Source organism: Phyllobates terribilis, unplaced genomic scaffold (assembly GCF_046119375.1).
Source record: "Phyllobates terribilis strain yellow unplaced genomic scaffold, ASM4611937v1 Scaffold_5__5_contigs__length_657084704, whole genome shotgun sequence".
NCBI lineage: Eukaryota > Metazoa > Chordata > Amphibia > Anura > Dendrobatidae > Phyllobates > Phyllobates terribilis.
Genome location: NW_027362765.1, coordinates 348,971,776 through 348,987,876, shown reverse-complemented (window position 1 = coordinate 348,987,876; position 16,101 = coordinate 348,971,776). Strand labels below are relative to the sequence as shown.

The 16,101-nt window shown below is 50.6% G+C and overlaps 1 protein-coding gene across 2 annotated transcripts in view; it reads left to right on the top strand.

The window, feature by feature from the left end:
* LOC141273165 (pancreatic lipase-related protein 2-like) overlaps positions 1-16,101 on the top strand; it is a 259,463-nt gene that overhangs the window by 109,882 nt on the left and 133,480 nt on the right. Inside the window, exon 5 of one of the 2 annotated variants that reach the window (XM_073684616.1) lies at positions 15,381-15,486. In XM_073684616.1, coding sequence (XP_073540717.1) covers positions 15,381-15,486 — 106 coding nt within the window. Of the gene's footprint in view, positions 1-15,377; positions 15,487-16,101 lie in introns of both variants that reach the window. The other variant, XM_073684615.1, reaches the window with a different exon arrangement.

The following is a 16,101-nucleotide window of genomic DNA, read 5'->3' as shown; positions in this document are numbered from 1 at the left end:
TGTATACATTGCACAGTACCACTCCTTATATACACTGCACAGTGCTAGTGATGAGCGGCACTGTATACATTGCACAGTACCACTCCTTATATACACTGCACAGTGCTAGTGATGAGCGGCACTGTATACACTGCACAGTACCACTCCTTATATACACTGCACAGTGCTAGTGATGAGCGGCACTGTATACACTGCACAGTACCACTCCTTATATACACTGCACAGTGCTAGTGATGAGCGGCACTGTATACACTGCACAGTACCACTCCATATATACATTGCACAGTACCACTCCTTATATACACTGCACAGTGCTAGTGATGAGCAGCACTGTATACACTGCACAGTACCACTCCTTATATACACTGCACAGTGCTAGTGATGAGCGGCACTGTATACACTGCACAGTACCACTCCATATATACATTGCACAGTACCACTCCTTATATACACTGCACAGTGCTAGTGATGAGCGGCACTGTATACACTGCACAGTACCACTCCTTATATACACTGCACAGTACCACTCCTTATATACACTGCACAGTGCTAGTGATGAGCAGCACTGTATACACTGCACAGTACCACTCCATATATACACTGCACAGTGCTAGTGATGAGCGGCACTGTATACACTGCACAGTACCACTCCTTATATACACTGCACAGTGCTAGTGATGAGCGGCACTGTATACATTGCACAGTACCACTCCATATATACACTGCACAGCACCACTCCATATATACACTGCACAGTACCACTCCTTATATACACTGCACAGTACCACTCCTTATATACACTGCACAGTGCTAGTGATGAGCGGCGCTGTATACACTGCACAGTACCACTCCTTATATACACTGCACAGTGCTAGTGATGAGCGGCACTGTATACACTGCACAGTACCACTCCTTATATACACTGCACAGTGCTAGTGATGAGCGGCACTGTATACACTGCACAGTACCACTCCTTATATACACTGCACAGTACCACTCCTTATATACACTGCACAGTGCTAGTGATGAGCGGCACTGTATACACTGCACAGTACCACTCCTTATATACACTGCACAGTGCTAGTGATGAGCGGCACTGTATACACTGCACAGTACCACTCCATATATACATTGCACAGTACCACTCCTTATATACACTGCACAGTGCTAGTGATGAGCGGCACTGTATACACTGCACAGTACCACTCCTTATATACACTGCACAGTACCACTCCTTATATACACTGCACAGTGCTAGTGATGAGCAGCACTGTATACACTGCACAGTACCACTCCATATATACACTGCACAGTGCTAGTGATGAGCAGCACTGTATACACTGCACAGTACCACTCCTTATATACACTGCACAGTGCTAGTGATGAGCGGCACTGTATACACTGCACAGTACCACTCCTTATATACACTGCACAGTGCTAGTGATGAGCGGCACTGTATACATTGCACAGTACCACTCCATATATACACTGCACAGCACCACTCCATATATACACTGCACAGTACCACTCCTTATATACACTGCACAGTGCTAGTGATGAGCGGCGCTGTATACACTGCACAGTACCACTCCTTATATACACTGCACAGTGCTAGTGATGAGCGGCACTGTATACACTGCACAGTACCACTCCTTATATACACTGCACAGTGCTAGTGATGAGCGGCACTGTATACACTGCACAGTACCACTCCTTATATACACTGCACAGTGCTAGTGATGAGCGGCACTGTATACACTGCACAGTACCACTCCTTATATACACTGTACAGTGCTAGTGATGAGCGGCACTGTATACACTGCACAGTACCACTCCTTATATACACTGCACAGTACCACTCCTTATATACACTGCACAGTACTAGTGATGAGCGGCACTGTATACACTGCACAGTACCACTCCTTATATACACTGCACAGTGCTAGTGATGAGCGGCACTGTATACACTGCACAGTACCACTCCTTATATACACTGCACAGTGCTAGTGATGAGCGGCACTGTATACATTGCACAGTACCACTACTTATATACACTGCACAGTACCACTCCTTATATACACTGCACAGTACTAGTGATGAGCGGCACTGTATACACTGCACAGTACCACTCCTTATATACACTGCACAGTACCACTCCTTATATACACTGCACAGTACCACTCCTTATATACACTGCACCGTACTAGTGATGAGCGGCACTGTATACACTGCACAGTACCACTCCTTATATACACTGCACAGTACTAGTGATGAGCGGCACTGTATACACTGCACAGTACCACTCCTTATATACACTGCACAGTGCTAGTGATGAGCGGCACTGTATACACTGCACAGTACCACTCCTTATATACACTGCACAGTGCTAGTGATGAGCGGCACTGTATACACTGCACAGTACCACTCCTTATATACACTGCACAGTGCTAGTGATGAGCGGCACTGTATACACTGCACAGTACCACTCCTTATATACACTGCACAGTGCTAGTGATGAGCGGCACTGTATACACTGCACAGTACCACTCCTTATATACACTGCACAGTGCTAGTGATGAGCGGCACTGTATACACTGCACAGTACCACTCCTTATATACACTGCACAGTGCTAGTGATGAGCAGCACTGTATACACTGCACAGTACCACTCCTTATATACACTGCACAGTGCTAGTGATGAGCAGCACTGTATACACTGCACAGTACCACTCCTTATATACACTGCACAGTGCTAGTGATGAGCAGCACTGTATACACTGCACAGTACCACTCCTTATATACACTGCACAGTGCTAGTGATGAGCGGCACTGTATACACTGCACAGTACCACTCCTTATATACACTGCACAGTGCTAGTGATGAGCGGCACTGTATACATTGCACAGTACCACTCCATATATACACTGCACAGCACCACTCCATATATACACTGCACAGCACCACTCCATATATACACTGCACAGTACCACTCCTTATATACACTGCACAGTACCACTCCTTATATACACTGCACAGTGCTAGTGATGAGCGGCACTGTATACACTGCACAGTACCACTCCTTATATACACTGCACAGTACTAGTGATGAGCGGCACTGTATACACTGCACAGTACCACTCCTTATATACACTGCACAGTACTAGTGATGAGCGGCACTGTATACACTGCACAGTACCACTCCTTATATACACTGCACAGTACTAGTGATGAGCGGCACTGTATACACTGCACAGTACCACTCCTTATATACACTGCACAGTGCTAGTGATGAGCGGCACTGTATACACTGCACAGTACCATTCCTTATATACACTGCACAGTACCACTCCATATATACACTGCACAGTACCACTCCATATATACACTGCACAGTACCACTCCTTATATACACTGCACAGTGCTAGTGATGAGCGGCGCTGTATACACTGCACAGTACCACTCCTTATATACACTGCACAGTGCTAGTGATGAGCGGCACTGTATACACTGCACAGTACCACTCCTTATATACACTGCACAGTGCTAGTGATGAGCGGCACTGTATACACTGCACAGTACCACTCCTTATATACACTGCACAGTACTAGTGATGAGCGGCACTGTATACACTGCACAGTACCACTCCTTATATACACTGCACAGTGCTAGTGATGAGCCTGCACTGTATACACTGCACAGTACCACTCCTTATATACACTGCACAGTGCTAGTGATGAGCGGCACTGTATACACTGCACAGTACCACTCCTTATATACACTGCACAGTGCTAGTGATGAGCGGCACTGTATACACTGCACAGTACCACTCCTTATATACACTGCACAGTGCTAGTGATGAGCGGCACTGTATACACTGCACAGTACCACTACTTATATACACTGCACAGTACCACTCCTTATATACACTGCACAGTACTAGTGATGAGCGGCACTGTATACACTGCACAGTACCACTCCTTATATACACTGCACAGTACCACTCCTTATATACACTGCACAGTACCACTCCTTATATACACTGCACCGTACTAGTGATGAGCAGCACTGTATACACTGCACAGTACCACTCCTTATATACACTGCACAGTACTAGTGATGAGCAGCACTGTATATACTGCACAGTACCACTCCTTATATACACTGCACAGTACTAGTGATGAGCGGCACTGTATACACTGCACAGTACCACTCCTTATATACACTGCACAGTACTAGTGATGAGCGGCACTGTATACACTGCACAGTACCACTCCTTATATACACTGCACAGTACTAGTGATGAGCGGCACTGTATACACTGCACAGTACCACTCCTTATATACACTGCACAGTACTAGTGATGAGCGGCACTGTATACATTGCACAGTACCACTCCTTATATACACTGCACAGTACCACTCCTTATATACACTGCACAGTACTAGTGATGAGCGGCACTGTATACACTGCACAGTACCACTCCTTATATACACTGCACAGTGCTAGTGATGAGCGGCACTGTATACACTGCACAGTACCACTCCTTATATACACTGCACAGTGCTAGTGATGAGCGGCACTGTATACACTGCACAGTACCACTCCTTATATACACTGCACAGTGCTAGTGATGAGCGGCACTGTATACACTGCACAGTACCACTCCTTATATACACTGCACAGTGCTAGTGATGAGCGGCACTGTATACACTGCACAGTACCACTCCATATATACAGTGCACAGCACCACTCCATATATACTCTGCACAGTACCACTCCATATATACACTGCACAGTACCACTCCATATATACACTGCACAGTACCACTCCTCCTGTCCTGTATATATACACTGCACAGTACCACTCCTCCTGTCCTGTATATATACACTGCACAGTACCACTCCTCCTGTATATATACACTGCACAGTACCACTCCTTATATACACTGCACAGTGCTAGTGATGAGCGGCACTGTATACACTGCACAGTACCACTCCTTATATACACTGCACAGTGCTAGTGATGAGCGGCACTGTATACACTGCACAGTACCACTCCTTATATACACTGCACAGTGCTAGTGATGAGCGGCACTGTATACACTGCACAGTACCACTCCATATATACAGTGCACAGCACCACTCCATATATACTCTGCACAGTACCACTCCATATATACACTGCACAGTACCACTCCATATATACACTGCACAGTACCACTCCTCCTGTCCTGTATATATACACTGCACAGTACCACTCCTCCTGTCCTGTATATATACACTGCACAGTACAGCTCCTCCTGTATATATACACTGCAGGTCTTTTTTTTATTGATAGAATAAGTACAGTACATGACAGAACAATAATACATTACAGGACACCGAACATAAGAACAAAACAAGACGACAAATCACAGAAAATAGAAACAAAATAAATCCCCCCAGGAATATATATATATATACAGGAAATAACTATTATAAAACCTATAAGACCCCCGGCCCAGCTTCATTCATACTACTATATACAATCCCACACAACACTCACACCGTCCTATATACACATAAAACACCGTCCTATATACAAGATTATATACAATAAAACACTAAACCTAATATAACGTATATACAACCGGGAACTAACACTAACCTACTGGTCCCACTGCCTGACCTTAGTCACCCCCTTACCGCACCTCATTCACACCACAGAAAACCAAAAATAACAATATATACAATAGTGACATGAACAATTTTAAACCTTTTTTTTTTTGTATTTTTTTTTTTTTTATTTTGTAATTTTTTCATATATATATAAAACACAGACCTACACTAACTATCCCGCCACCCCTGATCCAGCTCTGGCCACAAAGTTCAGGATTACTCCGAGCTAGGATCAGGCCCCAAAGTTTTTCCCCAGGCGGGGCCTGGACCAGGCCAGATCAGTCCTCTTATCACCGCCGATGAAAACCCCCCCAAATCCCCCACCCAACCTAACTAAAACCCCCTATTATACATTATATACAATATATACAGAACACAACCTACACACTCACCATCCAAGGCTCAAGTTCGATGCCGGCAAACCTTCTATTCAGGAGACAAATACAAAACAAAAATCTAGGGTGGAAAGACATCGGCCCACCACCAGGATATAGGAGTACTACCGGACTAAGGCACCCTGAAGGAAAAGCCCCTCCAGAGACGGGCCGCCCTCCGGGCACCCAGTCCTTCATACTCCAGAGAACGTACCTTCACCAGGTCACCTAGGATGTTCCTACAGACTTCATCTACATGGAGGATTTTACTCTGCGTCGAGACTAAAACTCGTGCGTTCCACGTGAAATACCTCACCACTGCGCTGACTATGAATAAAGTGTCTCGGTCCCTTCTCCCAAGGTCTCCGAACGCTCCATAGGCCCACCCGGCGTAGGACAGAGTAGCCAGCCGCGGCCAACCAATGGAAGCCCCCACCCTGTTGTACACCTCTGTATTAAAGGGACAATGAAGCAGGAAGTGCTCCATGCTTTCCAGCACGTTAGCACAAGCCTCACGGGGGCAATTCCTGTCCTCGGAGCTCCTGTACTTCAAATTGTCCCTCACATACAGCTTACCATGGAAGCAGCGCCAAGTCAAGTCCCAGTACTTCTCGGGGATCCTGGTAGAATTTAACAAACTCAACCCAACCTCCAGATCCCGACTTGGGCAGTCTTTGAGGGCCAATGGGACTCTGAAAATGAGAAAGCAAGACCCTCATATCGAGGAGTTTCCTCGGGAGGGACCTCACCTCCCACATTCCCAGACCCCACCGGCGGATCATTTTCAGAACCGGGGTAACATAAGCCGGGAGATGCCCGTGTGGTGTGCGAAGATCCTTCAATCTTCCCCCTGTCTCCCATTCCTGGAAGAAAGGCTGAAACCATCCCTTGCAGGAGAATACCCACGGAGGAGCCCTCTCTTTCCAGAGGTTTGCCACGTTCACCTTCAAGAAAGTGTTCACTAGGAACACCACGGGGTTCACCATATTCAAACCCCCTAGTCTCCTCGTGCGGTAAGTGACCTCCCGCTTGACTAGGTTCAGTCTGTTCCCCCATAACATCTGGAAGAACAGACTGTAGACCCGTGTCCAGAGAGGCTCTGGCAAGACACAGACGCTGCCCAGGTAGATTAGCAAGGGGAGCAGGAAAGCTTTGCACAGGCCAACCCTTTCCCTCAGGGTCAAAGACCAACCCCTCCATTGGTCCACTCTTTGGGCGACACCTTTGATTCTGCCTTCCCAGTTTTTCGTGGGGTAATCACCCTGGCCGAATTCGATGCCCATGTTCTTGGGGTTCGGGGAGGGTGTCCGGAAGATCAAACCCGGGATCTCCGCCTCCCAGCCAGAGACTCTCACACTTATCCTGGCTGACCTTGGACCCGGATGCCTCCGAGTAGCGCTCCACTTCTGACATCACCGCTGCTGCCTCCTCTTGCAAAGAAACAAAGACGGTGACATCGTCCGCGTAGGCCACCACCCTCAGGATAGTCTCCGGCGCCGCCCCGCCCATCCGCACCCCGCCAACGGTCTACAATCGATCCTTCTGAGGAAGGGATCGATCGCAAACGCGTAAAGCAAAGGGCTAAGAGGACAGCCCTGACGGACACCGGATCCTACCCCAAAAGGTCGTCCAATCCACCCATTCACCAGAGGGAAAGTCTCAGCCCCTGCATACAAGGTCTTAAGCCAGTCCACAAACCCTCCAGGCAGACCATACCTCAAAAGAGTGGACCAGAGGTACTCGTGGTTAACCCGATCAAAGGCTTTTGCCTGATCCAGGGTCAGCAAGAACCCCTTCCAGAGGCCCGCCCTGCCTTGCTCCACGGCCTCTCGGACACCTAGAACAGCACTAAAAGTGCTACGGCCAGGAACGCAACAGTGCTGAACCTCCGAAAGGAGCCGGGGTGCAAACTTCACCAGCCTGTTGAAAAGTATCTTAGCCAAAATCTTCCTGTCCACATTGAGAAGTGCTATGGGACGCCAGTTCTCAATGCGTGACGGATCCTTACCCTTTGACAAAATGATCAAAGCTGACCTCCTTAATGATCTCGGCAGAGTGCTCGAGGAGAGACACTCGTTAAACACCTGAGTCAAGAGGGGGACCAAAGAGTCCCTAAAGGTCCTAAAGAACTCGGATGTTAAGCCATCCGGACCTGGCGACTTTTTGGGCCTAAGCCCATCGATCGCCAGTCTCACTTCCTCTTCTTTGATCGCTTCTGCCAAATCGCCCAGCGAGAGGTCAGCCCCTGGCTCAGGAACAGATTCAGCCAGGAAAGCCGACATCCCGTCACGATCAAGCTCCCTCCTTCCCAAGAGGTGCGAGTAGTAGGAACTGACAACCTCCAAGATCCCTGATCTGGACCTTCTCAGGGACCCCGTACTGTCCACCAGCCCCGTCACTATCTTACTATTCACTGACATCTTACAGTTTCTGTAAGGGTCGGGCGAGCAGTACTTCCCGTAGTCCCTCTCGAAAACCAAAGATGCGTGCCTATCGTACTGACACCTCTTCAGCAAGGACTTCACTCTGGAGATCTCCTCGCGGCTACCTCCAGTCGAGACAAGATGCTCGAGTTTCCTCCTCAGGCTCTGATACAGGCGATCCCTGTTCAGGCTTCTGAGGTTCGAGAGCTGCCGGAAGAATCTCGCCACCCGATGTTTGAACATCTCCCACCACTCCGACTTAGTGTTACTTAGGCCCAGCAATGGTACCTGGCTCTGAAAGAATTCCTCAAAAGACCGTCTTACAGCTTCTTCCTCAAGGAGTGATGAATTCAGCTTCCAATAGCCTCTTCCCATCCGAGGAGTCTCTGTAACGTTGAGAGAAAACATAATCAAACAGTGATCGGAGAACTCCACCTCCACAACCGACAACGGCGAAGAGACGGCCTCCTCCTTCAAATAAAACCTATCTAGCCTAGACCTGCACTGACTACCTCTAAAAAAGGTGAATCCCGTGTCGCCCGGGTTGTGCCGGATGTGGACATCCACCAGGCGAGCCTCACTCACTATCCTGTTTAACGCGACGCAATCATAAGCCAGCCGGTCTCCGGAACCTCCTCTATCACAGGATCTCGTGACATTGTTGAAATCCCCTCCGAAGACCACCTGCCGACTCGAAAATAAAAAAGGTTTGATCTTCAGGAAGAGACATTTGCGGTCCCACTTGGACTGGGAACCATAGATGTTAATGAGCCGAAGCTCTTGTCCCCCCATGGAGACATCTAGGATCAAGCATCTCCCCATTTCTAATTCGATCACTCGTCTGCATTCAACCGCTGCGGTCTTAAAAAAGGACCGCCACCCCGCTATACGGCTCGGCCGCAAGAGACCAGTAGGAGGGCCCATGCCTCCACTCCCGCCTTGCTTTATGCAAGGTTGATATATCGGTCAACCTGGTCTCCTGCAAAAACAAAATGTCGGCGTCAAGTTGGCCGAGAAAATGAAAGGCCGTGTACCTTGCCGCATCTGACTTTATGCTGCAAACATTAATAGTTGCCAGCGTCAACGGGGTGGGTGCCGCCATCATGATTGATTGAATTAGATAGCCTTTTTCTTCCCACCACTGACAGTCCCAACCTCTTCCTCTGATAATGACGGGTTTTTAGTGCGCTTAAGACAAACAGATTCATCCATTCTCTCCTTACATAGATTCTTGCCCTTGTCTGGTGGTCCTGGGTTAGTCATCCCCCCAGAGGGCTTTGTATTTGCCCCCCGAGAGGAAGACCCAGCCATCTCCTGAGCCCCAACCACCTTGTCCGCAACCTCCGGCCCCGGGTCCCCACTTCCCCCCTCCAGAGGGAGGTCCTGGAGAGCCCCGAACCGGTTGGAGAGATCCACCAGAGGGGGGGCGGCTGAACCCTCCAATGGCGCTTGGATCATGGCCAGAGAGTCAGAGGGGTCGCACTCCAAAGAGGCAGCTCGAGACCTGGTCCCCCTCCTACCTCTGGCCGTTTTCCTGTTACCCTTTTTCTTTTTCTGTGACCACTCCCCCTCTCCCTCATCTAGACTGTCACCAGAAGAGGGTTCCTGGGAAGACGTGGCGTCCTCTCGCTCTTCCCTTTCAAGTCTCTTGACTTCCTCGCTCAATTCACTGTCTTTAGGATCCTCAGCTGCAAGTGAAGTACCTGGGTCAGAGTTTAGGGACATTACTCCCTGCCCCCTGTCCCCACGGCGCTTCTCCTGCCGCCTGATGGTGGATGGCGGCAGCTTGCTCCTCACCGGATCCCTGCCTCCCCCGCCCCTACTGGTCCCTTCACCGGCAAGATTAGTCCCGGCTTGCGCCTGTCCCACACTCGCCGCTTTCAGGACCGCATTGGCGAAGGAACGCGGACAGCGACTGAACGGGTGACCGAGGTCACCACACAAGTTACACCTAATCCTGCGACAGGCAGCAGCAAGATGACCGAGGTCCCCACACAGTGCGCATTTCTGGGTGGTACACTGCGCACTGAAGTGTGTGGGGCTACCGCACCTGTGACAGACCTTAGGCTGCCCCCGGTAGAAAATCAAGATCCTATCCCTCCCCAAAAAGGTTGAGGAGGGGATATGGGTAACAGTGATTCCGGAAAACCTTCAATCTCACCATGAAGGTCCAGGCCCCTGACCAGATACCATGGTCATCCAGATTCTTTTCGGGAATATTGGTGACCTCTCCGTATCTACTCACCCAGGTGGTAATGTCCATACAGGAAAGCGACTCGTTACTAGTCAGAACGGTCACTTTCCTGACTGAATCTTGGCGATTTATTGCCAGGGGAAAGAGACCATGCCATTCGGGGCGACTCCGAGCCAGCTCATGGCGAGACCAGAAAAGCTCAAGGCCCTCCGGTCTCATGAAGCTGACATCGAAGTAGGAGGTCCCATAGGGATGGATCAAGGCAAAGATGTCATATGCCGCAAAGCCCATCCCCAGCAGGAGCTCAACCACCTTCGACCTATCAGGACAGGCATCCTTGCTTACCCACTGGAGACGGACCACGTTCCTACGGTTACTCCTCTGCCCCGTTGTCGGCAGAGACCAGACAGTCTCTGCCCCTCTATCTCGGAAGGCTGAAAGACCATGTCTCTCTATCCAGAAAGACAGATCAACCTCCCTCCCCTCTACAGTGATGGAGCTCTCCCCTCTCCTCAGGGCGTCCAGGAGCTGCTGTTGCAAGTCACCATCCCCAGGGCCACCAGACGAGGGCGCACTACTACCCCCAGCACTGACAGCTTCTGAATAGCTTTGGGCTGAAGCCCCCGCCAATGCTGGGGGGGCAGCGGGACCAGCGCCTACTTCCCCCCCACCAACACCAGTGCTGCTCCCACCATTCACTCCAGTACTATTCACACCATTCGCAGGACCATTACTCCCATCGTTCACTCCACTACTACTCACACCATTCGCAGGACCATTACTCCCACCATTCATTACACCACTACCCCCAACATTTGCTACACCACAACTCCCACCATTCCCACAACTCCCAGCATTCATTCCACCACTACCCCCACCATTTGCTACATCATCATTCACTGCACCACTACCCCCACCATTTGCTGCATCATCATTCACTGTACCACTAATTCCACCATTCCTACTACTCTCATCATCTGCTCCACCATTACTCTCACCATCTGCTCCACCATTACTCCCATCATTCACTACACCACTATTTCCATTCCCTTTACTTGTCACCCCATTACCTCTGCTGTTCTCTGCACCTTCCACAGTCACCTCCATTCCTTCCTCCCTTGTGTCTGGTGTCTCTGCACTCACACCTGCTGGGCCGGGGGAGGGGAGCACTTCCAGAGACTCCTTTCCCTGCAGCACCACACCCGTTTCCCTTTGGTTGCTGCTGGCTTTCTGCAGGTCGTCTCCTGGAGCGCCCCGCCCCCCTACTGCAGCATTTTGGTCCTTGTTCTGGCCAGACTGTTTTCTCGGCACCTCTGCCCGCCCTGCACCCACAGACTTTGGGGTCTTAGTGTCCTTTTTGGGCGCTGGGGCACACTGCCCCCCTGTCGCAGCAGTGTGCCCAGTGTTCTTTGCTGATGTGTTTTTCACATCCTTCCCTGCCCCCCCAGCCCCGGTGATAACCGGCTTAGCCGCAGAGGGCAGGGTGGGAAACTCCACAGAACTCCCTATGTCCGGCGCTGTGAGTACCTCCACAGCCTCGCCCCCTGCACTGTTCCCCGCACAGATGGCAGCATCGCCAGACGTCCGCCTCCTCTCCCCACCTTGCCTCTGCCTCGAGCCCACTGCAGAGCCCGTGCCTTTAGGTTTGGTGGGGTTTAAACAGAAGGTGGCAGGTGCAACATCAGACATTGGTACATACTTGTAACTCACCACCTCCTGTGCGGCTCCTCCGGTCTTCTTCTTCTTCCTCTTCCCTGTCTCCTCCACTGGTTTGTCCTCACCGAAGGAAAACCGCGTCAGGTCCACTGGAGACTCCAGCAGTCGGATCTCCCTCAGCAGTCCTCCTTCCTCCTCCTCCCCTGACACTCCAGCCTCTGCTGTGGGAGTCCTCTGCCCTGCAGGGAGACCACTTGAGCTCCGGCTCTGCCCCTCACTGGCTCCAGCAACTGAGACTCCAGTCACCTCTTCATCCTCCTCCTCCTCTTCACTAAGGACGCCGGCTGGCGGTTCTCCTGAGGTGTTTAACCCCTTCATTTCTGAGAACCGCCGCTGGTTCTTAAACCTCTCCAGGAAGGGACCTGCGCTTTTCTCAATCCCCTCCCGGAGGAGCACTAACCTGACCACCTCGTCTCTGAGGGCTTTAACCCTCTGGGAGGTCGCGGGTCTCTCCTTGTTGGACGCCCGGGTGTTCAGGACCCGGGCCTCCCTCAGCTCCTCTTTCAGCTGGGTTAGTGCTTTGCCGGCGTCCTCGTACTCTCGCAACGTGGCGACCACTCGGGAGGAGAAGGAACTTGTGGACTCGCTGGAGCTCATCTCCCCCCAGGATCTTGCTGGGCTCTTGTTCCTGGGGCCTGGGGTGCCCCGGTCTCCCTCTCTGGGCTGGCGGTGAACAGTCTCGGGGTTGGAGTAGGTGGATGTATTCTTCCTCACCCTTCCCGATCTCCTCACTCCCTCCTGGGCCGGTTGTTGAGGCTCCTTCTCCCCCGCCGGCATAGACCGGGGGATAGGAGGCTGGGAAGCCATGCTGGCCTCCCAGTAAGCCTGCCTCTCCCTGGGGAGAAGAGAGGCAGACGACAACCCTCCTCCTGGAAGTGCTTGAGCTCCACAGACAGCTGCTACTCTCAGCACCACTCCTCCTGTTCTGTGTATATACACTGCACAGTACCACTCCATATATACACTGCACAGCACCACTCCATATATACTCTGCACAGCACCACTCCATATATACTCTGCACAGTACCACTCCATATATACACTGCACAGTACCACTCCATATATACACTGCACAGCACCACTCCATATATACTCTGCACAGCACCACTCCATATATACACTGCACAGTACCACTCCATATATACTCTGCACAGCACCACTCCATATATACACTGCACAGCACCACTCCATATATACTCTGCACAGCACCACTCCATATATACTCTGCACAGTACCACTCCATATATACACTGCACAGTACCACTCCATATATACACTGCACAGTACCACTCCTTATATACACTGCACAGTACCACTCCTTATATACACTGCACAGTGCTAGTGATGAGCGGCACTGTATACACTGCACAGTACCACTCCTTATATACACTGCACAGCACCACTCCATATATACACTGCACAGTACCACTCCATATATACACTGCACAGTACCACTCCATATATACATTGCACAGTACCACTCCATATATACACTGCACAGTACCACTCCATATATACACTGCACAGTACCACTCCATATATACACTGCACAGTACCACTCCATATATACATTGCACAGTACCACTCCTTATATACACTGCACAGTGCTAGTGATGAGCGGCACTGTATACATTGCACAGTACCACTCCTTATATACACTGCACAGCACCACTCCATATATACTCTGCACAGTGCTAGTGATGAGCGGCACTGTATACATTGCACAGTACCACTCCATATATACATTGCACAGTACCACTCCTTATATACACTGCACAGTGCTAGTGATGAGCGGCACTGTATACACTGCACAGTACCACTCCATATATACATTGCACAGTACCACTCCTTATATACACTGCACAGTGCTAGTGATGAGCGGCACTGTATACATTGCACAGTACCACTCCATATATACATTGCACAGTACCACTCCTTATATACACTGCACAGTGCTAGTGATGAGCGGCACTGTATACATTGCACAGTACCACTCCTTATATACACTGCACAGTACCAGTGATGAGCAGCACTGTATACATTGCACAGTACCACTCCATATATACATTGCACAGTACCACTCCATATATACATTGCACAGTACCACTCCATATATACATTGCACAGTACCACTCCTTATATACACTGCACAGTGCTAGTGATGAGCGGCACTGTATACATTGCACAGTACCACTCCTTATATACACTGCACAGTACCAGTGATGAGCAGCACTGTATACATTGCACAGTACCACTCCATATATACATTGCACAGTACCACTCCATATATACATTGCACAGTACCACTCCTTATATACACTGCACAGTACCAGTGATGAGCAGCACTGTAGTAATTTAATCCCTTTTTTAAGATATAATCACAAGAGTCTAAAAGTGCTGACCACTGTAGTAAAAACTAACCACAAATGTGCAAGTCATAAGCTCACTCATCAGTCCAAAGTGTCCGGCTGCGTGTAAATGAATTCCGTTATACAGCAGTACTGAGCAGTGTAGCTGGAAATGCAGCTTTGGGCTGAGAAACACTCAGCTACAGCCCATTTTGAGTGTCGGTGTTTCTCTTTCTCTCTGTTCCCCCCCCTCCCCTCTCCATAGACTTTAATAGACAGCTGTAATCTGGTCCCTCAGTGAGCCGGCAGTCTCTCTTGTCTTGAGCCTGGTAGATTTTATCATTATTTTAGAGAGATTGATGCTGCGGATTTCTCTGATAAATGACTGTTTCTGATGTTCTCTTGCGCTATTGATTTATGTAAAGTTTGTTAAAACTCCACAATGTGCACGGAGCGTTGCTGACCCCAGTGAGCCGGTGCCTGGAGGCGGTGCGGATCGCTGGCATTGAGCTGCACAACCTCCGTGTGCTGCCGTACAGCCTGTCCGCTTTGCTTCTCCCCCTCACCTCAGTCCATAGAGTAAAGCCCCCATAAACCACAGAGGCCGCCCCAGCATGTGATAGTGGTGTGCACGACGCCTCACAATCACCTATGTGTCCTCAGCAGGAGCTGAAATACCCTCCATCCAATGTCCACATCATTGGGCACAGTCTGGGCGCTCACGCTGCGGGCGAGGCTGGACGGAGACTCCCCGGGATCAGACGGATCACAGGTATGTAGAAGTTCACACACACGTTTGCCTGGACCCTTCTGATGCCGATTTTGTCAATGCGATCCACACTGTCACTAATCAGGGCACATGACCCAGCTCCTCATGGCGGGCACATGACCCAGCTCCCCGTGGCGGGCACATGACCCAGCTCCTCGCGGGGGGCACATGACCCAGCTCCCCGTGGAGGGCACATGACCCAGCTCCTCGCGGGGGGCACATGACCCAGCTCCTCGTGGAGGGCACATGACCCAGCTCCTCATGGAGGGCACATGACCCAGCTCCTCGTGGCGGGCACATGACCCAGCTCCTCGTGGCGGGCACATGACCCAGCTCCTCGCGGGGGGCACATGACCCAGCTCCTCGTGGAGGGCACATGACCCAGCTCCTCATGGAGGGCACATGACCCAGCTCCTCGTGGCGGGCACATGACCCAGCTCCCCGTGGAGGGCACATGACCCAGCTCCTCGCGGGGGGCACATGACCCAGCTCCTCGCGGGGGGCACATGACCCAGCTCCTCGTGGAGGGCACATGACCCAGCTCCTCATGGAGGGCACATGACCCAGCTCCTCGTGGCGGGCACATGACCCAGCTCCTCGTGGCGGGCACATGACCCA